At 38.1% G+C, this 27,382-nt stretch overlaps 1 protein-coding gene and 1 non-coding gene across 3 annotated transcripts in view; one reads left to right on the forward strand and one right to left on the reverse strand.

The window, feature by feature from the left end:
- SUCO (SUN domain containing ossification factor) overlaps positions 1-12,032 on the forward strand; it is a 72,560-nt gene extending 60,528 nt beyond the window's left edge. For both annotated transcript variants that reach the window (XM_059936482.1, XM_059936474.1), the window contains 4 exons: positions 481-635; positions 1,229-1,320; positions 8,846-8,901; positions 10,009-12,032. In XM_059936482.1, coding sequence (XP_059792465.1) covers positions 481-635; positions 1,229-1,320; positions 8,846-8,901; positions 10,009-10,452 — 747 coding nt within the window. In that variant the 3' untranslated portion in view covers positions 10,453-12,032. The remainder of the gene's footprint in view (positions 1-480; positions 636-1,228; positions 1,321-8,845; positions 8,902-10,008) is intronic.
- A 1,449-nt stretch (positions 12,033-13,481) lies between these two features.
- Positions 13,482-13,586, reverse strand: LOC132354699 (U6 spliceosomal RNA). The gene has a single exon (XR_009499371.1). It is a non-coding gene; the product is annotated as a U6 spliceosomal RNA (small nuclear RNA).
- Between the last annotated feature and the right edge of the window lie 13,796 nt (positions 13,587-27,382).

The raw sequence follows: 27,382 nt of genomic DNA on the forward strand, positions 1-27,382 counted from the left end.
AAGCCTTGCTGAAAGATTGGATGTGGGACGTGAGGAATTAAGGGTGATCCCCAGGCTTAAATCACTGGGCCATTGGTGGTTTAGTTTTATAAGATGGGAAAGATAGGTAAGCATGGTTTTTTTTTTTCTCACCAAGGAGAAGATAGTACAAATGAAAAAATGGAACATATGTGGCAAAATGATTGGAGAACATGTTAATGATTGGTGAAAGGCATATTATGTTATATTCATTGTATTATACTATTTTTAAAACTTTTCCATAGGTTTGAAAATTTTTAAAGAATGGAGCGGGGGAGAAGAAAAAGTAAAACATCGCCTTCGTAGTACATTTTCAAAGAGCAGGCCCTGCATTTACAGTTTTGAAGCACTCTGAAAAAAAATGTTTAAAATGATTTGTCCTTTGAACTTTAGATCCCATTGTATTTTTTTCTAATATAGTTTTCAAATTATTATTATTATTAAGCCCTCTTCTCATCTCAGGTTTCAGATCGACAAAGCTATCTTGTCATATCTTTGGTTCTCTGTGTTGTCTTGGGACTGATGCTTTGTATGCAGCGTTGTCGAAACACTTCTCAATTTGATGGAGATTATATTTCAAAACTTCCTAAAAGTAATCAGTATCCAAGCCCTAAAAGGTAAGGCAGCATTATATTTCAGTTTTCCTCTTATTTTTATTTTTTATTTTTTGGCCACACTGCGCAGCATGTGGGATCTTACTTCCCCGATCAGGGATTGAACCCATGCCCCTTGCATTGGAAGCACGCTGTCTTAACCACTGGACTGCCAGGGAAGTCCAGTTCCTCTTATACCTTTGAGAAATTTGAGCAAATAAAGGATACTGAGATAATTTCTTTCCCCGTATGATTATCTTGAAACCAAAATGTTAACATCATTGGAACTAGTGAGATGGTCCTATGCCTGGAAGGTTCTATAGACTCTAATAGAGAAAACACTGATAGTAAGTGCATAAAAACCCTTGAAATGGTTGTGAAAGATGCTTCAATGTGGAATTTAAAGGGGGAGAAGGAGAATAGGTATTCTAATACAACACCTTTTAGAGAATGATCCTTAAATTTTTTTTACATGTGTTATCAATAACTGGAGTGTTACTTTAGAGATTAGTCCTATGTGGCATGAACAGTTCTCTAACGTCTGTCTAGCCCCAACTACAGAGTAAATTACATGTATTTTACTCATTGTGCCCAATGTTGTTTTTTCTTAATGTTAGGTGTTTCTCTTCCTATGATGATATGAGTTTGAAAAGGAGAACGTCATTCCCACTCATCAGATCCAAGTCTCTACAATTAACTGGGAAAGAAGGTAGATTTTTGTGGATATGTAATACGTGTATAGAAACATGAATCTAGCTTCCTTCTAGCAGAAGCATAATGTCAATGTTGTGTTCGAGACCATCTGCAACAGAACAGTGGGTATAAGTAGGCTTTGTTTGTGCAGTGTCAAAGCCACTTTACCATTTCCACACTTTAAATCTATCTTTGTTCCTAAAAGCCCAGAGGGTGGGGTGGGGGGCTTAGTGAAATTAGCCACTGGTAGCCTTATTTGCACATGCTCCTGTTTAGAAGTATTTCTTTTTAGAAAGGGGTGTTTGAGAAAGTTCAGCAGATATGGAAAACCTGAATGTGCTCCTATAGTATCCTGTGCTTATCTGCCTTCTCTTCCTGTACAGGTAGGACCCCTTTTGTCTCTAGTTTAGGTCTGTGAGGCACTTTCTGAAAAATAAATCAGGTCTTTCTCCTTTTCATAGCCCAGGGTCTATAATAGTATTCCATTGTCTAACACTTAATGAATACTTAAATTTAAATGAATGGGTGTGTGCTGAGTGGTTGTTTTCCTGTATCAGTACTTTTTATAATTAGTACTGTAATTAGTGCTTATCTTCATAGCAATATTAAAGTAGCCAAATTAATGATATATTTCAACTAGTGCTTTCTTAATAATCATTGGATTCTCTTTCTTTAGGATTTAGTAACTGAGCAGCATGTTTCAATTGATTCAATCATTTAAGCAATCATTCCTGAGAGTCTCTGGTTTACTGTTATCACAAAACTTTACAGACTTAATCCATTACATGTGTGTTTACTTACGACTAGTAAATTTCATCCGAGTTCCTGCCTTTTTCTCTTTCTTTCTTCTTTTGGCTGATGTATCTTTTTATAACTGAGTTTTTTAAGTGAAGTATAACTTGTACAGGAAAGTGTACTTATCGTATGTGAAGCTTGGTGGATTTTCACAAACTGAACATACCTGTGTGACCAACACCCAGATTAAGAAGCAGAACATTATCCAGCACCCCAGAAACTTCCTGTGCTCTACACTGCCCATCCCCTCTCAGTACAGCCACTACATATTTTGATATTGTGAGATTCACCATGTCATTGAGTATAGTTGTAGTTTGTTTACTCTTATTCCTGTATAGTATTCCATTATACAAACATACTATACATTATTCATTTACGTTGGATTATTTCAGTTTGAGGCTATTACATATCTTTTGGCGAACACATGAACACACATCTGTTGGGTATATACCTAGAAATGGGATTGCTCTATCATAAGATTGTGTATATTCCACCTTAGTAAATACTGCCACACAGTTTTGCAGAGTGTTGTATGAATTTGCCCTCCCATCAGCTCTTTTTGAGAGTTCCATTTGTTCCATATCCCTATTAACATTTAGTATTGTTGGTCTTTTAGCCGTTGTGGTGGGTGTATGTACATTACTTATTTGAGCTGCGTTCGTGTGATTAGGAAATATGTTGAGATGTTTTTCCTTCTCAGCATTTCTAGTCTCATTTTAAGTTAGTTGAAATCCTATTTTACTATTTCTTTTCTCTATGTAACTCTTCAAAGCCAGATAGAATAGCCTTTTGTACCTGATAATAGAAATACTTCTGTTTTAAACAACTGTGTCATCTTGGTTCATCTTTACAGTTAAAACAGTTGAGTACAGTAGGCAGGAAGCTGGCTTTAATTCTGATTCCGCTGTTTGTTAATTCATTTATTTATTCTCCTGTTTGAATTAAATCTCTTCTTAAGGCATTTATTATAGCCTACTTTGATTTTAGCCATCCTGTACTTGCCTTATTTTTAATTCTAAGCTCAGTGAGAAGGGTCCATGTCTTATTTTGTTTTCTTGCTGTAGTAAAAGACATGTAAAATTTACCATCTTGAAATTTAATTTGCTCTTAAAAATTTACTTTTTAAGTGTATAGTTCAGTAATGTTAAGTATATTCACAGTCATGTGAAACAGATCTCCAGAACTTTTCCATTTTGTAAATCTGAAACTCTATATCCATTAAACCAATCCCTTTTTTCCTCTCCTCCCAGCCCCTGATAACCTTCGCTGTGTTTTCTGTTTCTGTGAATTTGAATATTTTAGATAAATAATATAAGATTCCTCTTACATGAGTTGTCTTTCTCTGACTGACTTATTTCACTTAGCTTAGTGTCCTCAAGTTTCATCCATGTTGTAGCATGTGACAGGATTTTCTTCTTTTTTAAGACTGAATATCCTGTTGTACAGATATAATCATGTTTTGTTTATTCATCTGTTGATGGGCATTTGGGTTGCTTCTACCTCTTGGCTATTGTGAAATAACGCTGCTGTGAACATGAGTGTGCAAATATATCTTTAAGACCTTGCTTTCAGTTCTTCTGGATATATAGTTGACCCTTGAACAGTGCTGGAGTTAGGGGCACTGAGTCTCTGTGCAGTTGAAAATCCATGTATAATTTATAGTTGGCCCTCCATATCTGGTTCCTCCGTATCTGAGGTTCTGGATCCGCAGATTCAGCCAACCACATATTGTGTAGTACTGTAGTATTTACTGTTGAAAAAAATCCATGTTTAAGTTGACTCATGCAGTTCAAATCCATGTTTTTCAAGGGTCAACTATGTACTCAAATGGGATTGCTGGATCATATGGTAGTTCTTTTTTTGAAGAAACTTTACAGTGTCATAGTGGTTGCACCATTTTACAGTTCCACCAACAGTGCACAGTGGTTCCAGATTTCTCCACATCCTCACCAGTCCTTGTTTTCTATTTTGATAGTAGCCATCCTAATGGATGTGAGGTGACATCTCATTTTGCTTTTGATTTGTGTTTCTCTGATGATTAGTGATGTTGAGCATCTTTTCATGTGCTTGTTGGCCATTTGTAAATCATCTTTGAAGAAATGTCTATTCAAGTCCTTTGCTCATTTTTAAATCAGGTTATTTTTTATTGTTTAATTGTAAGAGTTCTATATATTCTGGATATCAATCCCTTATCAGATATATGATTTGCAGCTATATTCTCCCATTTTGTAGGTTGAGTTTTCACTCTGTTGATTGTGTCCTTTGATGGACAAAAATTTTTTAAGTTTGATGTAGTCCCATTTGTCTATTTTTGCTTTTGTTGCTTGTACTTTAAATGTCACATCCAAGAAATCACTGCCAAGGCCAATGTCATGAAGTTTTCCTTCTGTGTTTTCTTCTAGGAATTTTATAGTTTAAGGTTTTATGTTTAGGTTCTTAATCCATTTTCAGTTAATTTTTGTATGATGTATGTTTTCAGTTAATTATGTATGATGTAAGATAAGGGTTCAACTTCATTCTTTTGCATGTGGATATCCAGTTTTCCCAGCACTATTTGTTGAAGAGACTGTTCATTCCCCATTGAGTGGTCTTGCCACCCTTGTTGAAGATTATTTGACCATTTGTGAGAGGATTTATTTCTGGGCTTTTTTTTTATTCCATTGGTCTGTATGCCTCTTTATACCAGTACCACACTGTTTTGATTACTGTAGCTTTGTGATGTGTTTTGAAATCAGGCAGTGTGAGTCCTCTATTTTTATTTTTTAAAAATTGTTTTGCATATTTAAGATCACTTGGAATTTGATATGAATTTTAGGATGCATTTCAGCAAAAGAATGCTATTAGGATTTTGATAGGGATTATGCTTAATCTATAGATCGTTTTGGTAGTATGGACATCTTGACAATATGAAGTCTTCCAGTCATGAACGTGAGATGTCTTTACATTTTTTTGTACCTTCTTTAATTTCTTTCATCAGTGTTTTGTAGTTTATACTTTGATTTGCGTCTCTCACTTTTGTTGACCAGCCAGGTGGACCAAAATTGTTTTGATTTTTGTAAGACATTTTTATTATAAAATAAGTGAAATACAAAAAAGTGCACAAAACTGAAATGCACAACATGCAAAGTAATTATAAAGTGAACACCTGTGTAACTAACACCCAGATCAAGAAATAGAACAAGGCCAGCACTTTTGGTATTGCTCCTGTAGAGGTAGCTGTCTTGACTTTTGAAATAGTCATATTCTTCATTTTCTTAATAGTTTTACCATTAGTGTTTGGATTCCTCAACAATATAATTTGATTTTTGCCTGGTTTTGAGCTTTTGATAAATGGAATCATACCATATATATTCTTTTTTGTCTTCTTTCTTTCAGCTTTCTATATGTAAGGTTCATATACATGATTATACTTCATTTTCAATATTGTATAGTATTTCAGTAACTGACTAAATCACAATGTAGTTATCCATTCTACTGTGTTGTTTACAGTTTGGGGCTATTACAGATAATGCTGCTGTAAACATTCCCTTTGTTTGTATACCGGCACATAGTTGCATGAGTTTCTCTAGGAATATTACCTAGATGTAAAATTGCTGGGTTGTAGGGTATGCTTATCTACAAGTTATAAGATAATGGCAAACTTTTCCAAAGCGGTCATATCAGTTTATCCTTCCACCAGTACCATGAGAATTCCCATTATTCTATGTTTTTACCAGCACGCACTTAGAATTGTCAAATTTTAAAGTGTTTAACCTCATTGCAATTGTAATTTGCATTACCTGATTACTAGTGGGGTTGAGCATGTTTACTTATGCCTTTTATTCATTTGACGTTCCTGGGCATTAAAGGTTTTTGCCTGTTCTTTTACTGAGTGAGTTGTTTCTCTCTTTCGTACTGGTTTATAGTTATTTTTAAGATTTGGATTCTAATTATTGGTTGGTTAAATGTTGCAGATATCTTATTTCATGCAGGTAATCTATTTCACTCTTGAGACAACCTATTTTACATGGAGTCTTTTTTTTTAAATATTTATTTACTTCTGGCTGCATTGGGTCTTAGTTGTGGCATGTGGGATCTTTTGTGGCTGCGCATAGGCTTTGTCTAGTTGCAGCAAGCGGGGGCTGCTCTTCGTTGTGGTGTGCGGGCTTCTCATTGCGGTGGCTTCTCGTTGCAGAGCACGGGCTCTAGGCACGCGGGCTTCAGTAGTTGCAGCATGCGGGCTCAGTAGTTGTGGCTCACGGGGTTAGTTGCTCCGCGGCCTGTGGGATCTTCCCGGACCAGGGATCAAACCCATGTCCCCTGCATTGGCAGGAGGATTCTTAACCACTGCGCCACCAGGGAAGTCCCACAAGTCCCCTTTCAAATCACACTGTACTACTTTACAGGTAATATGAATATTTTATAATAACAAAATATTCCTAATTCCTCCCTTCAATCCCTTATATCATTTCTGTCATTCTTTTTACTTCTATATAAGCATGTATAGTTACATAAGCATACTCAAATACGTTGTTGCTATTATTGTTTTGAACAAGTTGTTACGTTATGGGTTAAGAATAAGAAAAGTTTTTATCTTACCTTCACTTACTCGTTCTCTGATACTCTTCCTTTTTTTATGCAGATCGGAGTTTCTGACCTGTATTATTTTCCTTTCTGAAGAACTACTTTTAACATTTCTTGCAAAAGCAGGTCTATTGGCAACAATTCCTCAGTTTTAGCTTGTATCTTTGATTTTTTGAAGTTTGTATATGAAATGCCTGGGTGTAGTAATTTTGGCACTTGTCCTTCTTGGTATTCTGAGTTTCCTGGATCTGTGGTTGCTGTCAGACATTAATTTGGGGAAATTCTGTCATTATTACTTACAATATTGCTTCTGTTCCATTCTCCCACTCTTGTCTTTCTGTATTCTCGTTACTCGTATGTTACACCTTTTGTAGTTGTCCCGCAGTTTTTCGGTATTCTGTTCATTTTTTTAAAATTCGTTTTTCTCTTTACTTTTTAGTTTTGGAAATTTCTATTGTCATATCCTCAGCCTCAGTTATTCTTTGCTCAGCTGTGTTCAGTCTACAAATGAACCCATCAGAGGCATTCTTCATTTCTGTTACTGTGTTTGATCTCTAGCATTTCTTTTTAATTCCTTTTTAGAATTTTTCTGCTTACATTATCCACCTGTTCTTGCATGTTGTCTACTTTTTTCCACTTAAGTCCTTAGTATATTAATCATGGTTTTTAAAAATTCCTGGTCTAATAATTTCAGCATTCCTTCCATATCTAACTCTGGTTCTAATGCACGTTTAGTCTTTTCAAACTGTGTTTGCCCCGTTTTAAATGCCTTGTAATTTTTTGTTGAAAGGGGACTATAATGTACAGGTGGTCCCCAGCTTATGATGGTTTGACTTAATTTTTCAACTTCACGACAGACTTAATTTTTCAACTTCATGACGTGTGAAAGCAATATGCATTCAGTTAAAATTGTACTTTGAATTTTGACCTTTCCCAGGCTAGTAATATGTAGTATGATTCTCTCTCATGATGCTGGGCAGTGGCAGCAAGCTCTCAGGACAAAAATGACTTTTGTGTTCCACTTGACTGTCTGGGTTCCTACTTTTCCTTCAATTGTGGCCTGGGATTACTTACTTAGTCTTGACAGCCCTTCAGTGCTGTTAGTGATTTTTTTTAAAATTCATACTTAATTGCTTGTGGTTGATCTGAAAACCATTAACAACCATTCCTAGAAGTAGACATCATGTTTTTTAAAAAAGCAATTTGAATGAGATTAGTAATCTGATAGAAATGACTAGTTAAAGGAATCTTGGATACTTTTATGTATTTGGTGACTTTCTCAACAAATTTCTAAGACAATGAAAAAATTATAATTCGTTGAATCATGTTGTTAGTAAATTTCCGGTACATGAACTTTTATAGTGAGTTTACTACTTATAAACTTCTGCCTGCATCAGACTATAAATCATTTACTTTTAGTGGATTGAATAGGACTGAAGTCTCAGAGCGCCTCTTTTATATACGTGTTTATCTTGTCAGGGTGGGGGTGGCATAGAGCTGTCGTGAATGTGCTAAAGTAATGAAATCTCAGCAACCTAAGACTAGTATTTCTAATTTACTCACCACGCCAGAGTGTTTATTCATTATTGCTTGATCGCTGATATTGCATATTCAAGCTATTTTAAGATTTTGGAGTTCATAGTTTTGATCACAATAAATCATAGTTTTGATCACAGTAAATCATAGTAATAAACAATTAGAAAAAACTTCTTAGACCTCTTTTTGTATGTTCCTTTAACTGGCTTTCATACACAGTCACAACTGCTTGTTGCACATAGTTAACCCATATTTGCAACACAGTATAGAGTTTAGTCTTCTGGAAAAATATTCAGATGATCTGTAGGTTTGGTATTAGCTTACCTGGAATGTGATTTTTCTCACCACGTAAGAGGGTAGAGCTGGCCCAAACAAGGATCCTTACTGTGTTGGCTGATAGCTGATAGCCAACACACAGTAAGTTAAAAACTTAAGTTATTTGATGATGATCAATCAAGCCCAAAATAAGAATGGTGCCCTCTCCTAACTTATTGCTTTTGGCTTACTAATTTCAAGTGCATAAATATATGATATAAATATAAATTCACTGGTTCTGTTAAGAAAATAATCATAAAGGGATAATATATTTATAGTATTTAATCATAGTATAATCTGCATTTTACGTCTGCTTTTTTTCTTACTTACAGTAGACCCAAATGATCTGTACATTGTAGAACCCCTCAAGTTCTCTCCAGAAAAAAAGGTAATGTTTTGTTTCCTTTTAAGTATATTGGTGTGTTATGTGGGTGTAGATGAAAAAATAGGTTGAAAGTTTTAATATAACCTTTAAGTGGTCCTTAAACTTACTGTTTATTTTCAATCATGATGATAATGATGTAAATGTTTACAGGGGTCAGCAAACTATGACCCATAGGCTATATATGGCCTGTGGCCTGTTTTATACGGGCCTGAAGCCATTTTTAAAGGGTTGTAAAATAAAAAAGAATATGCAAGAGAGAATGTGACCTGAAAAGCCTAAAATATTTACTACCTGGCTTTTACAGAAAAAACTTGCTGACCCCTGGCTGCTTGCCTGACATGCAGTGATAATAAAGAATGACTCAGTGTGTGCACTATTCCTGTAATCCTCACATCAACCTGAAGACGATACTCTCCCCAGTTTTTAAGTGAGAAAACTGAAACTCAGAGTTTGTATCTTCTTTAAATGACTCATTAAATAGGTGCCAAAAATCAGACTGTACTTAGGCTTTTTTGGTTACAAAGTGTGTGCTTTTTCCATTTTGCCTCTTAAAGTAAGTTGTACTCATTTTGATTAGAGGTAATTGTCTCTAGGTGAAAGAACTTGGCCATTAGAACTTACTACCTTGTAACTTGGCCCAAAAGGTAGTATGTGGCGAAGTTAGGATTGAAATAGCCTAGGATTCAATCCTAACTTCACCACATACTACCTTGTAACTTGGGCAGGGAATCAAACCTGTGAACCTTGGTTTTCTCATTTGGTAACCAGGGACAGAATATTGATACTCACCTTTCAGGGTTAGCAAGTAAGATACACATGAAAGCAACTAGAATGATGTCTGGCACATAATAGGCATTCAGATTTTAGTTATCGCCCCCTAATCTATATTCAGAGGTGGCAGATAAGTAAAGAGTTTGATTGAGTAGTATTTACAAAATGAAAAGGTAATTATGGTATCTGTACAGAACATAACAGTATGTTTTGCTATTTATAATACTCTTTTACTTTCTGCCAGGAGATGGCACTTTACTCCAGTAGCTCAGCTCTCTGAATTTGGTTAGGTAACTATTGGAGGTCTAATTCCTACCCTTTCTTTTCCTTGTGTTATAGAAGAAACGCTGCAAGTACAAAACTGAAAAAATTGAGACCATAAAGCCAGCACATCCATTGCACCCTATAGCCAATGGCGACATAAAAGGAAGAAAGCCTTTTACGAACCAGAGAGATTTTTCTAATATGGGCGAAGTTTATCACTCTTCTTATAAGGGTCCTCCGTCTGAAGGAAGCTCAGAAACTTCATCACAGTCAGAAGAGTCTTATTTTTGTGGCATTTCAGCTTGCACAAGTCTGTGCAATGGACAGTCCCAAAAGACAAAAACTGAGAAGAGGGCTTTGAAACGAAGGCGGTCTAAAGTCCAAGACCAAGGAAAATTGATAAAAACTCTCATACAGACTAAGTCAGGATCATTGCCAAGCCTGCATGACATAATCAAAGGAAACAAAGAGATCACCGTGGGAACACTTGGTGTTACAGCAGTCTCGGGACATATTTAAAATTAATCAACTTTTCATACTGGAGACTTTTGTTGTTCTTTGAAGAACGGTCTGTGGTATTTGAAGGGTTTGGGGAAGGGAGAAAATATTAATGGGAAAAGTATTCAGAAATTATTATTTCTGCCTTTTTAAAAAGTAGGTGGGATTGTGTCAATCTTGGTTAATGAGCTGCAGTTTTACAAGGCTGATCACTTCCTACAAGGACAATGTAGACATTTTATAAAGATTTTTTTCACAGATTAATTACTGGGACAAAAGTAATTCGGAAGCCCAGTTCCTTGGGTGGGATAGGAATGAAAGCCTAAACCTCTTCCTTTAGCTTTGTTCCTATTTCTTGCACCTTCCCATATTTATGTGCCTTTTGTCTATTTATAATGCCACTGGAAGAGGAGGGAGAACTTTTCCTGTCATTTGATTTCTTTTATAACTTTGTTAGTTTTTTGAAGCTGCAAACACTACAAGGCTTTAATGTGATCTGCGCCTGGAGTTCAGTAAAGATCAGTAAAGACAGTGTAAAGATCCTAAAAACTTGGCCAACTAGACCTCTGTTTAGCAAACTCACTTGAAACAGACACTTGATGGAATTTTTACGTCTGTTCTTTTAGGTAAGTGGTGATGCTTTTGATGTTATTTTCATTTAACTTATTCACACTAGTTTTCTTTGGTTACCAATTCAATGAGAAGGGGAAGAAAAAAAAACCGACAGGATCTTTTCTTGCAAATGATTAGTATTTGCAAATAATTGTTTTATAAACTCACCCTTTAAACTCATTTAGCCACTTTTAAGGGTTTTCCTTAGCTACATTACATTTTAAACATTCACAATAAGCACTAGTCCTCCCAACTTTCAGATCACTGTTTTCTCTTACAAATGGAAAATTCAAAGGTTTGTCAAATGAGTCCAGGTCTCATAATCACTGCCTATGTATGTATGCACAGAACCAGCTCGTGAGTTTGTCAAGCCTTGTCTAATTGGTCAAGTCTAAAGGGATTATTATTCCTTGATGTTTGCTTTGTATTGGCTACAAATGTGCAGAGATATACATGTGTGACGTCAATGTGTTTGTCTTCGTCTTTTTTCTTTAAAAATAATTGGCAGTGACTGTATTTGAATCAAATGATTTCTAAGTATGTGTTTGTACAGTAATGAGTGAAAGTGGAAAGTTTCTTTTTGAAAGGGAGAGAATTGACCGTTTTGTGTTGTAAGATTTAAGTTATTGAGCACTTTTAGTAATAACTGTTTTTAAACTTGTCTAATACCTTTCTGGGGGTATTGGTTGTAATGTGACTTATTTAAAGCCTCTTTTGTTTACGTTGCTGCTTTAGGTTAACAGTATGTTTTAGATGATTTAAAATTTTTTCCAGTCTGTACAATTAGCCATTCAGAGCAAGAGGGCCTGATTGTATAGAAACCCATTGAAAAGAGGTCCAGATGAGAGCAGAGGTGGAGCAGGAAGTTACCCCGTCTGTGTGCAGCATCCACGGCTGTGGAAAGAAGACTTTCAATATGTAACTACGGAGCTCTAGTGCCATTAGAAACTGTGAATTTCCAAATAAATCTGAACACGTGTCTTTATTAATTACTGGCTCTTCTGTTCTTTGAAGGAGAACTTTTTTACAAACTTGTTACTCTGGACACAGATTTGTTTTTGCCACTTTTAACATTAAATACAGCAGCATCCTGTTAAATAACTGATCACATTTCAGCCAACTACAAACTGATTGATTGAACTGTGACAGAAACATTTTGTTCCCTATACAGTCAGAATTTCACCATTTCAAACACTGAAATGAGAATTTTGAATATTTAATAGACTATGTTTATGTGCTTTTCTCTTATTAGGTGCCATCTTTAAGACTACTAATTGTTAATTTTTTCCATATATAAACATAGCATAACATTTTACAATTTGGGGTTTATTTTTCCTCTCTGAGATTATACTTACATGAGGGGGAAAAAAAATGAAAATTCTTGCCAATAATAGATTTGTGCCTGGTGAGAAGCAAAGCTATACATATATGTGTATGTGTGTGTGTGTGTGTGTGTGTGTGTGTGTGTGTATATGTGTATATATATATATTTGTAATAGGCTTTCAATGTTCCTTGGTAGTCAACTTTATTTCTTCTAATATTAAGTAAAGCATTAAAACAGTAAGAAATAAGAAGAAACGAAGGGATCCGTAAGAGCAAGAACACAAAGTAAAGCAGTTCTTTTAATTGGATTTTTAAAAATAGAGTTATATAATTTGAGGAATGAAATTGTTTTATAAGGTAAGGTTTGCACAGAAAGACAGCTCTTCTCTATTCTCTGCCACTACACGTCCCCCACACCCCAGCCTTCCCCCCATCAAGGGTTTCTTGCTCCCCAGCAGCAACCATTTTCAACTCTGTATCTCCAGTTACTGTGCTTATTTTGCCACTTACTGATTTGCCGGTTTTTGATGTGTCACCAGTGTGAATATATAAACTTGTTGGCATGAATATGAAGTAGATATAAACTTATATTTGTTAACCTGGTTGAACAAATTTAAGATCACAGTATAATAAGCAACATGTCTATTTAGAAATATGTTTTAACTCTCTATTTCATAGAACAAAGTTACTTAAAAACCTCATGCTTTTCCCCAACTTTTTAACTTGAGAAATTTCAAATCCATAAAAAAGGTGAATTCCCATGCACCGTTACCCAGGTTCAACAGTTAGCATTTGTAGTTTTCTTTTTATACATACATACACATGTATTAAACATATTTTTTGGGTGAGCCGTTTGAAAGTTAAAAGATATCGTGCCCCCTTAACCCCTAAGTACTTACGCATGTGTTTTCTAAGAATAAGAACATTCACCTACATGACCATAATACTAGTATCACACCAGAGAAAGTCAGTAATTCCCTAATATCTAATACACACTCCATGGTCAGATTTCTCCACAGGTCCACATGCATACTCTTTCCTTCCTTTTCCTTTCCTTCTTTCTTTACCAAGGGCCAGTCAAGTTTCATTTGGTTTCATTGTCTAGTTTCTTTTAAAATGTACAGATTGCTTTATGACTCTGCATGTCTTCCTTGTGTAAGGGCCATACTTATTTTCTCGGAGTCATTCCAGTTTTAGTGTCTGGGCTACCAAAGTGGCTGTTAAGAGCTTTTCTAGTGACGTATCAACACTGTCACTATAAATTTTATCCCAACCCACAAGTGTTCATTTATACGACATGAAGACATTAAAAAAAAAAATCCTATTGGAACATGTATTATACTCCACTGCACTATACCCCACTTAGTCTACTACTTCCAAAATTAATCTTTAGAATATTTGTTTACAACAGAGTTCATCACTTGCATTTGTAAGATCATACACCCTAGACTACCAACTTTGCATTCCATTTTTTTGACAAATCAGATATTGAAAACCCAAATAAATACCTTCTGTTATAAAACTTGTAAAATAAGTCTTTTTGAGCAAACAGAAGCATTTGTGATTTTTATGTTTATAAGGGATAAAAACCAAGTTTTACACCCAGAATGGTTTAAAATAGTTCCCCATGTAGGTGGTGTACTATCCCACTTAAGAGCAGGTGTTTAAATCAGACTGCCTAGTTTCATATTTGTTCTCTATCTCTTGAGTTTGGCATTAGACAAAAATCACAATCAGTCATAATCTCATTAAGCATCAGATTTCTCACCTGTAAATATGTGTAACAGCACCTATTTCAGATAATTGTTCTGAAGATCAGTCATGCTTATACATGTAAAACTATCATGTGCCTAGCACGTAGTACACACAACGTTAGCTATTAATGTTTTGATGCTCAGAGTGAGATCTCATCCCTTTGTCTCTGAGCATCAACCAGCAGGTGTAAGACTGTCATCTCCAGCCTCAGTCAACAACCACCATCCATTAGCAGGGTCAGCAGGGAGCTTTGAGCCGGATGTGCTCTGTGTAAGATTCCACCCTCAGTGCTTCCATCGCAGGCGTCAGTAAGTCACTCCAGAGCTCTGCAGGGCCCCTGGAAACACCTTGCTACCCCTTGTTATAAGGCCTTGCCACAATTTTATGCCTCAAAACCATTAAGGCCAATTTCATATGCCTTTGATTCCTATTAATTTTATCACCACAAGAAACCCCATATGGCTCTTCACATCCTTCTTTCTGGACCCATATTCCTTCACCAACGCCTAAAAACACTTCCCCTGTGCCCTCTGGAACTCAGAAATCAGTCATCAGTAAAATTTCCTAAATCTTTAACGTCTTTCAACCTTCTCTTCACCTCCTTATTCTAATTGAAACTACTTTCCTTGAATCCTTTCCAGGAGGTCACTTTTTTTCTTCCTGACTGCCTCATACCACTCGACCTAGAGCTAGAATAGATGGTCTCCTTAATCTTCAGTGCCTAAAACGCCTCACTTTGTATCTTATATTGACAAACTCTAGCATCTACTCTTTCTCCTTGTTGCAAGTGAACCCCTGTGTTCTCTCACCCTCTCTCATCCTCATTCATGGGGTCACTGTCATTCTAATACTGCTTCTGTCATAATCCTTGATTTCAATGTCTACATTATTTTTTCTAGTTTCTCACTTCTTTCCCCTAAGATCTTGTTCTCCAGCCAGTATCAGCCACTTACTCCCCTGATTAAACCCTAGTGTTTGCCACTGTCAGTATCCATAATCCTTAATACCAATTTCAAGCACCCAACTCTGACCACCACCATGCCCCCTCACACCCTAACTCTAACAATTCTTCGATTTCACCGAATCCTACAGTCCATTGGTCATACTGATAAGAACAGAGTAAAGGGACAAAGTAGGTGATTAAATAGATAATCCCACTAAGGGAACATAAGTAAAGAAAAAAGTATGGGAGACCCCTGTTAGTTAATGATCACTCAAGAAAGCAGGTTTGCCTAACCACAAAACCAAACAGGCTTCCTTAAAAACAAAACCATGCAACAGTCATGAGACATGCCCTAAAACAATAAAACAATGATGGCTTTCTTAAGCTCCCTTTACACCCTGGTCTTTCTTGTCCCACTCCCAAATCACTTTTCTTTCACTCAAAAGAAAGTTCTCTTTCCTATAGGGGAGGGAAAAAAATGACACTCTCAAAATATTTTCAAATGAAGCTTATTCTTCATTAGGGCAAAGGCAATGCTTCCTATCTTTATCCTTGACTTCCAAGAATGGCTGAAAGATGGACTTCCCTTTTACCATTTCAACTCAACACCCTTAAAAGTCAACAGCAATGGAAGAGGAATCAAGATGGTGGGTCAGTAGGATGTGGAGCTTACCTCCTCCCACAGATACAGCAAAAACACATCTACAAGTGGAACGATTCACACACAACATCTACTGAATGCTGGCAGAAGACCTCAGACTTCCAAAAGTGCAAGAAAACCTCCATGTAACCGGGTAGGACAAAAGAAAAAAGAAAAAAGAAAAAAAAAAAAAAGGAATTGGGACAGGACCTGCACCCCAGGGAGGGAGATGTGAAGGAGGAAAGGTTCCCCCACCATGGGAAATCCCCTCAGTGGTGGGGAGATCAGCCTGGATGGAGGGGGAGCCTTAGAGCCTCGGAGGAGAGTGCGGCAACCAGTTTGTGGAAGGACCTGCACAGGTGGTCAGTACCTCTGCCCTGTGCTCCCCAGCCTGGGACGCTTGTCTGCTGGTGTGGGCGGGGCTGGGTGCTGAAGCTCGAGCTTCAGATGCCAGACCCAGGGATAGAACCAGGGTTAGCTGCATGGAGACAGCCTGAAAAGGTTGGAGAGTGACAACTGAGTGTGCACTCAGAAGAGGCCTGGGCCCGCCAGAGAGGCAAAACACCACTGTTGGGGGGCACCTGAGAAGACGGGCAGGACCACCATAGGAGCTTCTGTTCCTACCTGTGGGCTCTCAGGCAACAAGACACCACGTACATGAGTTCTGGGGGCAGGTGCAAGCTGCTGCCACCATCATGGGCTCCAGAGAGAGACACGGGCCACTGCCACAGCTAGGGGACCTGCAAGCAGGTGCCACTTGCTGTCCTGGCGGGGGGGGGGGGGTGTTGCACAGCCCACCACCACCACTGTGAGGCCCACGGGTGGGTGCCAATTGCTGCCCCCACCATATGAGGAGCATGCACAGGCCATGAGCAGGCACTAATTGCTGTTCCTACTGTCCTGCAAGTAGGTGGGTTGTTGCTGCCACTAAGAGACACAAGAGCAGGCGCCATCTGCTGCCCCTACTGTCCTGGGACTACATGGGCCACTGCTGCCGCTGGGAGACCCGAGAGCAGGTGCCAATCAATGCCCCCGCCATACCAGTAGTGTGCACAGGCCACCGTGCCTGCACACCTCATATCAAGAGGATAAGAGCCAGCACACACTGTGGAAAGAGGCAACAATCACCCAAACTAAAAGCAGCCCCTCGATTCCAGACAAGATGGCAGGGGTAGAAGGACGTGAACTCACCTCCTCTCACGAAAACACCAAATTCACAACTAACAACTTAATAACCATTGACAAAAAAGACTGGAACCCACCAAAAAAGATACTTCACATCCAAAGACAAAGAAGAAGCCACAACAAGATGGTAGGAGGGGCACTTTCATGATATAAGACAGATTCCATACCCGCCAGCTGGGCAACCCACAAACTGGAAAATAATTATATTGCAGAGGTTCTCCCACAGGAGTGAGTTCTGAGCCCCATGTCAGGCTCCCCAGCCTGAGGGGTCTGGCCACAGTAGGAGGAGCCCCCAAAGCATTTGGCTTTGAAGGCCACTGGGGCTTGAGTGCAGGAGCTCCACAGGACTGGGGGAAACGGAGATTCCACTTTTGGAGGGTGCACACAAGATTTTACGTGCACGGGACCCAACACAAAGCAGTGACTCCATAGGAGCTTGGGCTAGACCTACCTGTGGGTCTTGCAGGGTCTCCTGGTGAGGCGTGGGTCAGCTGTGGCTCACTGAGGGGCAAGGACACTGGTGGTGGAAGTCCCAAGGAATATTAATCAGCATGAGATTTCCTGGAGGTCTCCATTTTGGCACTGAGACCTGACCCCACCCAACAGCCTGCAGGCTCAAGTGCTGGGATGACTACAGGCCAAACAAACAGCAGGGGGGAACACAGCCCCACCCATCCACTGACAGGCACCTAAAGTTGTACTGAGCTCACAGCCACCTCTAAATACACCCTTTGACATGGCTCTGCCCACCAGAGGGACAAAACCCAGCACCACCCACCAGCGGGCAGGCACCAGTCCTTCCCACCAGGAATCCTGCACAAGCCTCTGGATGAACCTCACCCACCAGGGGACAGACACCAGAAGCAAGAGGAAATACAATCCTGCAGCCTGCAGAAAGGAGACCACAAACAGAAAATTAGACAAAGTGAGATGGCAGAGAAATATGTTCCAGACAAAGAAACAAGATAAAACCCCAGAAGAACAACTAAGTGAAGTTGAGATAGGCAATCTACCTGAAAAAGAATTCAGAGTAATGATAGTAAAGATATCCAGTATCTCGGAAAAAGAATGGAGGCACAGACTGAGAAGATACAAGAAATGTATAACAAAGATCTAGAAGATTTAAAGAATAAACAAACAGAGTTGAATAATACAATAATTGAAATGGAAAACACACTGGAAGCAACCAATACCAGAATAAATGAAGCAGAAGAAGGAATAAGTGAGCTGAAAAACATAGTGGTGGAAATCACTGCTGCAGAACAGAAAAAAGAAACTAGAATGAAAAGAAATAAGGACAGTCTTAGAGACCACTGGGACAACATTGAACACACCAACATTAACATTATAGGGGTCCCAGAAGGAAGAGAGAGAGAAAGGGCCCGAGAATATTTGAAGAGATTATAGCCAGAAACTTACCTAACAAACATGAGAAAGGAAACACTCGAGTCTACGAAGGAGAGAGAGTCCCATGCAGGATAAACCCAAGGAGGAACATATCAAGACACGTATTAATCAAACTGACAAAAATTAAAGACAAAAAATATTGAAAGCAACAAGGGAAAAGCAACAAATTACAAGGGAATCCCCATAACGTTATCAGCTGAATTTTCAGCAGAAACTCTGCAGGCCAGAAAGGAGTGGCACAATATATTTAATGTGATGAAAGGGAAAAACCTAAAACCAAGAATACTCTACCCAGCAAGGCTCTCATTCAGATTTGACGGAGAAATCAAAAGCTTTACAGAAAAGCAAAAGCTAAGAGAATTCAGCACCACCAAACCAGCTTTACAACAAATGCTAAAGGAACTTCTCTAGGAGGAAAAGAAAGGGCTACAACTAGAAACAAGAAAATTACAAATGAAAAAGCTCACCAGTAAAAGCAAACAAAGTAAAGATATGAAGTCATCCCCACACAGATATGATATCGAAACCAGCGATCATGAGAAGAGGAGAGTACAAATGCAGGATATTGGAAATACATTTGAAATTAAGAGACAAGCAACTTAAAACTGTCTTGTATCTATACAGACTGCTATATCAAAACTTTATGGGAACTGCAAACCAAAACTCTACAATAGATACACACACAAAAAAGAAAAACCCATCCAAACACAACACTAGAGATAGTCATCAAATCAAGAGAGTAAGGGAAGAAAAAAGACCTACAAAACACATCTAAAACAATTAACAAAATGGCAATAAGAACATACATATTGATAATTACCTTAAATGTAAATGGATCAAGTGCTCCAACCAAAAGACATAGAATGGCTGAATGGATACAAAAACAAGACCCGTATATTTACTGTCTACAAGAGACCCACTTCAGATCTTAGGGACACATACGGACTGAAAGTATGGGGATGGAAAAAATGTGTTCCATGAAAATGGAAATCAAAAGAAAGCTGGAGTAGCAATACTCATATGTTTACTCATAAAGTAAACAATATTTATTTTTTAAAAATAAAGACTGTTACAAGAGAAAAAGAATAATGATTAAGGGATCAATCCAAGAAGAAGATATAACAAATGTAAATATATATGCACCCAACATAGGAGCACTTCAACGTAAGGCAAATGCTAACAGCCATAAAAGGAGAAAATTGATAGTAACACAATAATAGTGGGGGATTTAACACCCCACTTTCATCAATAGACAGGTCATCCAGACAGAAAAATCAATAAGGAAACACAGGCCTTAAATGACACATAAGACCAGATGGGCTTAATTGATATTTATAGAACATTCCACCTGAAAGCAGCAGAATATGCATTCTTCGCAAGTGCACATGGAACATTCTCCAGAATAGGTCACATCTGGGCTACAAATCAAGCCTCAGTAAACGTAAGAAAATTGAAACCATATCAACTCTCTTTTCCGACAACAACACTGAGATTAGAAATCAATCAGAAGAAAAAAAAATGTAAAAACCACAGATACATGGAGGCTAAACAATATGTTACTAAACAAGCAATGGATCACTGAAGAAATCAAAGAGGAAATCACAAAATACCTAGAGACAAATGGCAATGAAAACATAACAAACCAAAACCTATGGGATGCAGCAAAAGCATTTCTAAGAAGGAAGATTATAGCAGTACAATCTTACCTCAGGAAACAAGAAAAATTTCAAATAAACAACCTAATCTTACACCTAAACCAACCAGAGAAATAAGAACAAACAAAACCCAAAGTTAGTTAAGGAAAGAAATCATAAAGATCAGAGCAGAAATAAATGAAATAGAGACATAGCAAAGATCAATGAAACTAAAAGCTGGTTCTTTGAAAAGATAAACAAAATTGATAAACCTTTAGCCAGACTCATCAAGAAGAAACAGGGGAGAGCTCAAATCAATAAAATTAGAAATGAAAAAGAAGTTACAACTGACACCACAGAAATACAAAGTATCATAAGAGACTTTTACAAACAACTATATGCCAATAAAATGGACAACCTAGAAGAAATGGACAAATTCTTAGAAAGGTACAACTTTCCAAGACTGAACCAGGAAGAAATAGAAAACATGAACAGACCAATCACAAATACTGAAATTAAAACTGATTAAAAAACTTCCAACAAACCAAAGTCCAGGACCAGATGGCTTCACAGGCAAATTCTATCAAACATTTAGAGAACACCTATCCATTTGGAACTCCTCCAAAAGTTGCACAGGAAGGAACACTCCCATTCTATGAGGCCACCAATACCCTGATATCAAAACAAAACAAATATACCACAAAAAAAGAGAATTACAGGCCAATATCACTGACGAACATAGAGGCAAACATCTTCAACTAAATGCCAGCAAACCGACTCCAACAATTTGGTGAAAGGATCATACACCACACTCAACTGGGATTTTTCCCAGTGATGTAAGGATTCTTCAGTATCTGCAAATCAATCAGCGTGATATACCACATTAACAAACTGAAGAATAAAAACCATACGATCATGTCAATTGAGGCAGAAAAAGCTTTTGACAAAATTCAGCATCCATTTATAATAAAAAGTCTCTGGAAAGTGGGCATAGAGGGAATCTAACTCTATGTAATAAAAGGCCATATATGACAAACCCATAGCTAACATCATTCTCAATGTTGAAAAGCTGAATGCATTTTCTCTAAGATCAGGAATGAGACAAGGATGTCCACTCTCACCACTTTTATTCATAGTTTTGGAAGTCCTAGCCATGGAAATTGACAAGAAATAAAAGGAAACCAAATTGGGAAAGAAGAAGTAACACTTTCACTGTTTGCAAATGACATGATACTATACAGAGAAAATCCTAAAGACACTACCATAAAACTACTAGCGCTCAATGAATTTGGTAAAGTTGCAGGATACAAAATTAATACACAGAAATCTCTTGCATTCCTATACATTAACAAGAAAAGATCAGAAAGAGAAATTAAGGAAACAACCCTATTTACCATCACATCAAAAAGAATCAAATACCTAGGAATAAACCTACCTAAGGAGGCAAAAAACCTGTACTTCTGAAACTATAAGACATTGATGAAAGGAACTGAAGGTGACAGAAACAGATGGAAAGATATACCATATTCTTGGATTGGAAGAATCAATATTGTCAAAATGACTATACTACCCAAGGCAATCCATAGATACAATGTTATCCCTATCAAATTACCAATAGCATTTTTCACAGAACTAGAACAAAATTTTAAAATTTGCATGGGAACACAAAAGACCACAAATAGCCAAAACAATCTTAAGCAGAACAGAGTTGGAGGAATCACTCTGACTTCAGGCTATACTACAAAGCTACAGTCATGAGAACAGTATGGTACTGGCACAAAAACAGACACATAGGTTAATGGAATAGGATAGAAAGCCCAGAAATAACCCCCTGCACTTATGGTCAATCAATCTATTACAAAGCCAGCAAGAATATACAGCGGAGAAAAGACAGTCCCTTCAATAAGTGGTGCTGGGAAAACTGGACAGCTACATATAAAAGAATGAATTTAGAATGTTGTCTAACACCATACACAAAACTAAACTCAAAATGGATTGAAGACCTAAATGTAAGACCAGATACTATAAAACTTCTAGAGGAAAACATAGGCAGAACACTCTGACATAAATCACAGCAATATATTTTGAATCCGTCTCCTAGGGTAATGGAAACAAACACAAAAAAACTAATGGGACCTAATTACACTTAAGATCTTTTGCATAGCAAAGGAAACCATAAACAAAATTAAAAGACAACCTAAGGAATGGGAGAAAATATTTGCAAATGTTGCCACCAACACAGGATTAATTTCCAAAATATACAAAACAGCTCATACAGCTCAATATCAAAGAACAAAACGACCTAGTCAAAAAATGGGCAGAAGACCTAAGTAGACATTTTCCAAAGAAGACTCACAGATGGCCAACAGGCACCTGAAAAGATACTCAATATTGCTAATTATTAGAGAAATGTAAATCAAAACCACAATGAGGTATCACCTCACACTGGTCAGAATGGCCATCATTAAACAGTCAATAAATAATCAATGCTGGAGAGGGTGTGGAGAAATAGGAACCCTCCTACACTGTTGGTGGGACTGTAAATATTTATATATATAATATATATATAATGAAATATTACTCAGCCATAAAGGAGAATGAAATAATGCCATTTGCAGCAACAAGGATGGACCTAGAGATTATCATACTAAGTGAAGGAAGTCAAACAGAGAAAGGCACATGTCATATGATATCACTTAAATGTGAAATGTAAAAAATGATACAAATAAACCTATAGAAAACATAAATAGACTCACAGACGTAGAGAGAGGGATAAACTGTGAATTTGGGATTAAGAGATACACACTACTATACATAAAATAGATCAACAAGGACCTACTTATAACACAGGGAACTATATTCAATATCTTGTAATAACCTATAATGGAAAAGAGTCTGAAAAAGAATATATGTATAACTGAATCACTGGGCTGTACACCTGAAACTAACATAACATTGTAAATCAACTATACTTCAATAAAAAGAAAAAAAAAGGATATATGAGTCCTTTCAAAGAGGTATTTTATTCAACGTGGTAAGATAAGTATTTTGTGATCATCATGTATTAGGGATGGACTGCCACAACCCTTAACTTTAAGGCATAAGGAAGTTTACACAGTCTAATTCTAAGAACCATGCAGCCATTTAGGAGAAATGAACAGTATTTTTATCACTGGTAAAGAAAAGTCTGCTCTCCCCAGAAGCAGGCAATCAGAATTCTTATTTATTGGGGTTTATGGAACTTTAAAAGAGCAAGTACAAAAATGACTCAAAATCCCCACATGAAAAAGAATATTGATTTGAGGGGGCATGAAATGCTAATGTGTATCACATCAAAGAGGCTCTGCTTAAAAATAACAACTAGTAGCACAGCGGAGAACGGAAATTGTGGCTCTTCTTTTCTCCCCCAAGAGTCTCTGATCTCCCCCTACATCCCCATAGCACCCTTCACATGTATTGCATGAGCCCCACTAGGGTTTTGTTAGCTCTGATCTGCATGTTTCTGTGAATCCCAGAGTGACCAAGTTTATCAAGTCACTCAGAAATACCTTAAATATTTACCACAGGGCCATATTGCCTATCCCAGGCTAGACCTGGCCATTGTTTGCCTAATTATAGTTATAGCAAATAAAATAATCCTGGGCATTTCAGAGTATTTACTCTTTTTTTTTTTTTTTCTGTAGTAAAGATCAGTTTAGAGCTATCTCTAACAGCTGTTTGATTGTAAAAATAGGTAAGCCTCTTTGTATGTTATCAGGAATGAGAGTCTGAACCTGGTACTAACGAGATCACTTTTAGTCAATTCTAGGGTGACTCTGTAAACTAATTCAGAGACTATTATTTACAGTAAAGAAATGATCAATTCATCTGTCTTTGAAAAGTGGCTGTGGGTTTGTATTTCCATTCTGCGATATTCATGAAAGAGGAGTCATAACTAAAAGACAATTAAATGAAATTTAAGGAAATGATTTGCCCTCAAGATTTCTACTGAGGAACATTAATTGCTAATATATTTCATACTTCTTACAAGAGGAATTACAGATGCACAAACTTCCACTGGTAATTAGATGGACTAATTTCCCCCACACCTGTAATCTGCTGACTTTCATCACAAGTTTTATGGGTCTAGGGCTCTTTCTGTGGAATCAAGTAACTTAACTGATTTATTACCCTTAGCTCAAAAAGGACCCATCAGAGGATCCTTTATTGCCTGACCCATTTCAAAGCTTTTCCTGACTAGCACAGCATCCAGTTCTTTAAAATCCTCAGAGTCCAAGAATACACTCTCCTAACATAAGGAACCCTTTGGAAGGGCCAAGCAGACCCTATCCAGGTGCTGCTGGGCTGTGTCAAGTCTTGTTTCATTTTCTTTCATGGTGTGGCCTGAGAAGAAGAGAAGGTCAGGTCTACCTGACCTCCTGCCTTAGTCTGGGCCTGCTCCAGTCTCCCATGGGCACGGCTTGGACAAGTTCACGTGGGTATCCACACACTTGCTTGTGCACATACATGTACCTTCCAGGAATCAAACCTCATAACTTTCAGATGAAGGTTAAGTACACATTTAGAAAAAGACGTTCTAACAACCTTCATCCCTCCACTTATCCCTCTATTCTAACATTTGATCATAATAGCATAATGACAACAATTTACTTAGACATCTATGTCTCCTCTTCCTCACTAGAACTGTGAGGTTTCTGCGATTGAAGTCTTAGAGTAATGCCAAAGGATATGCCTAGTTCAGTTACAGGTCTTAACTAATGTTTTCCTGATTAAGATCTCTGTCTGAAACATCTTCATTTGGGTTACTTTGCAATTATGAAGCTCCCCCAAGAATAAATGCAGAGGCTTCAGGCAGGGCTGTTTTAACACAGCCCCTAATCTTAGGAACCTCATAGTCTAGTGAGCAAGGATAGACAGAGAAATGCAAACAAACAGCCATTAATGTAATATCATGTTTAAGTGCTCTAGGAGTGGCATGATGAAAAGCTACAGGAACACGGAGGGTATACCACTGCCTGGGCAGAGCAGATTTCAGAGAGAAATTGCATTGCCTTTTGAGCTGTGTCTGGAAGAATGAGTAGGAGTTTACCAGGCAACGGAAGCAGTGGCGGTAGACACTGTCGGGGAAGGGTAGGAATTAAGACTGGCCGTCAGGAGGGCATTTCATCCACAAAAAGCCCTAAAAAGCCCAGAGGCATAAAGTGCAATGAGCTTCATAACCACAGCTGGTCACTAATCAGATGGATTTCAATTTCTCTCCCAGGGCAAAGATAATCAGATTCTTACCTCTACTCTTGGCTTTCCTTCATGATATGAAGATGTCTTTACTGAACCATCATTATGAGCTTTTCTGCTCATGGAGATTAATTAGTAGGTGTGGGACCTCCAAATACTGTCTCTCCTCTGTTGTTACCAAACCAAACTTGGGTCCGCTTGCCTGTCACAGTAAAGCCAATCTCCAGACCACAGGTTGCGGTGAAGGAAAATGCAATGTTAATTGCAGGGTGCCACGCAAGGAGTTCAGGGCAGCTAGTGCTCAAAAAGCCCAAACTCCCGGATGGGTTTCAGCAAGACAGTTTTAAAGGCAAGTTGAGGGAGTGGCGTCGCGGACATGTGATCAGCTCATGCACAGTTCTCTGATTGCTTGATGGTGAGGTAACAGGGCAGAGTCAAAGGGGTTAACATCATTAATCCTTAGGTGCCAGTAGGTCTGGGGCCTACGTGCTTACGATCATTGAGTAGTTAATTTCTTCCATTTGGTGGTGGATTTGGCATCTATAAAACAACTCAGGAAATGTGCGTCAGATACTGTTATCCAGGTACGTCAGAGAGGAGCTAAAGCAGAGGATATGGGGGAGGGGGTCTGTCCTGGGAAGGCCCCATAGGGTCCTGCTCAGTTACATTGTGGCTGTAGGCTTATGTTTGAGATGATGACCAGCTGAGATTAAGAAAGTAGGCTTTGCTGTGATAGTGGATCCTTATGGGTCCTTATTGGTTCTCTTCTGGGCTAATCAACTGAATTAACATATATCTATAACCTATGGGCAACCTAGGAATTTTTAATCCCTTTCAGGCAAGGGGTGGGGAAAAGCGAGTCACTTCCTCATATTCTTCATTGCTTTTCTCCATGGAGGCCAAAGAAAAAAAATTCCAAAGTAAAATAAGAGAAAATCTTAATTTTTAAATAGTAATTGGCATGGAAAAAACTAAAGACACCAAATGACCAGGAAGATTGAGTTCAGAAGTCTGGATCAAGGACCAGATCAATCCTGATAGGTATTTATTTCAGGAAAATTTCCCTCTCCCATAATGACACTCCCTTGCAGAAAAAATACTTCACATCAAAAAGGTGACCCACCTGGAGGAATTATTTTTCTTGAGTAGCTCAAGATTGAGGACACATGTGGGACCCATTTCCCATTATTCCAAAGGTTTCTTCAATGGTGGCTCCAGGTGAGTAAGGGGATATGTGGTGTCGAATTTGAACCTCTCTGCCCAGGGATCTGAGGGACCTCCCAGGGCCCCTAGCCTTTAGGAAGCACTGGTCTTGGATGGAAGTTCTTCATCTGGGCTTAGAGAAGGAGTCTGAGGAACCTGAAATTCTGTGCAAAATTTTGAGTTTATTCTTATTTGTCTTTGTCTTTTGTCAATTTCTCAAAGGAGTCTGTCACTCTCAAGCAGGTTTAAAACCCCAAGTTTGATACAATATGTTTTAAGTCCTTCCTTCTCCCCACCACCACCTTTTTTGGGGGGGAGTTGGTGGTGGGAACAAAAACTGGTGGAGCTTCCCTTTGATGTTACATCACATCTCCCTAAAGAGAGATCTGAAGGACCCAGGAAAAATCACTTCAGAACCCTTTTAACCTGGCTGCTTTCAAAATTCTGGCAATAACTCACGAATTATCCTAATGAGGAAGAAATGGGGAGACAACATCTACAGAGGCCCATATTTCTATACTAGCTTGGATACAAACTGAACCTGTACAGAAGCGGGAGGTTTTATGCATGAACACAGAAGAGTAGCACAAATAAGTATGACTCTGAAAAGAAAGGCCAAAACAAAGAGGAAACCATGAGGCAAAGCTTGCAAAAACGCAACATCAAACTGCAATGACCTCTTTTTTTTTCCTAAAGGACGATAAACAACCAAGAGAACAGGACACCAGCAACAAGTGACATAGCTCACTGGTGGCACAGAGCCGGCAGAAAAACCGTGTCTCGTCTCAGCCTGGGGAGGTAAGAAAAGACGTCCCTACACACGGGAGAGTATGGCTCTCAAACTGGTTCAGTGGGCAAAATACCTCGATGATTTTTATCAGCAAGAAAGATGATGATCTAGGTTATAATTTCTGATTCAGATCTGTAAGGCCAAAAGTATTTCAAAATTTAAAAATGTTTTCATTTTAGAAAGGTAACATAGTACGTATTTTGCTATGAGGTGACACCCCCAG

The sequence above is a fragment of the Balaenoptera ricei genome, chromosome 1 (assembly GCF_028023285.1).
Source record: "Balaenoptera ricei isolate mBalRic1 chromosome 1, mBalRic1.hap2, whole genome shotgun sequence".
Taxonomy (NCBI): Eukaryota; Metazoa; Chordata; class Mammalia; order Artiodactyla; family Balaenopteridae; genus Balaenoptera; species Balaenoptera ricei.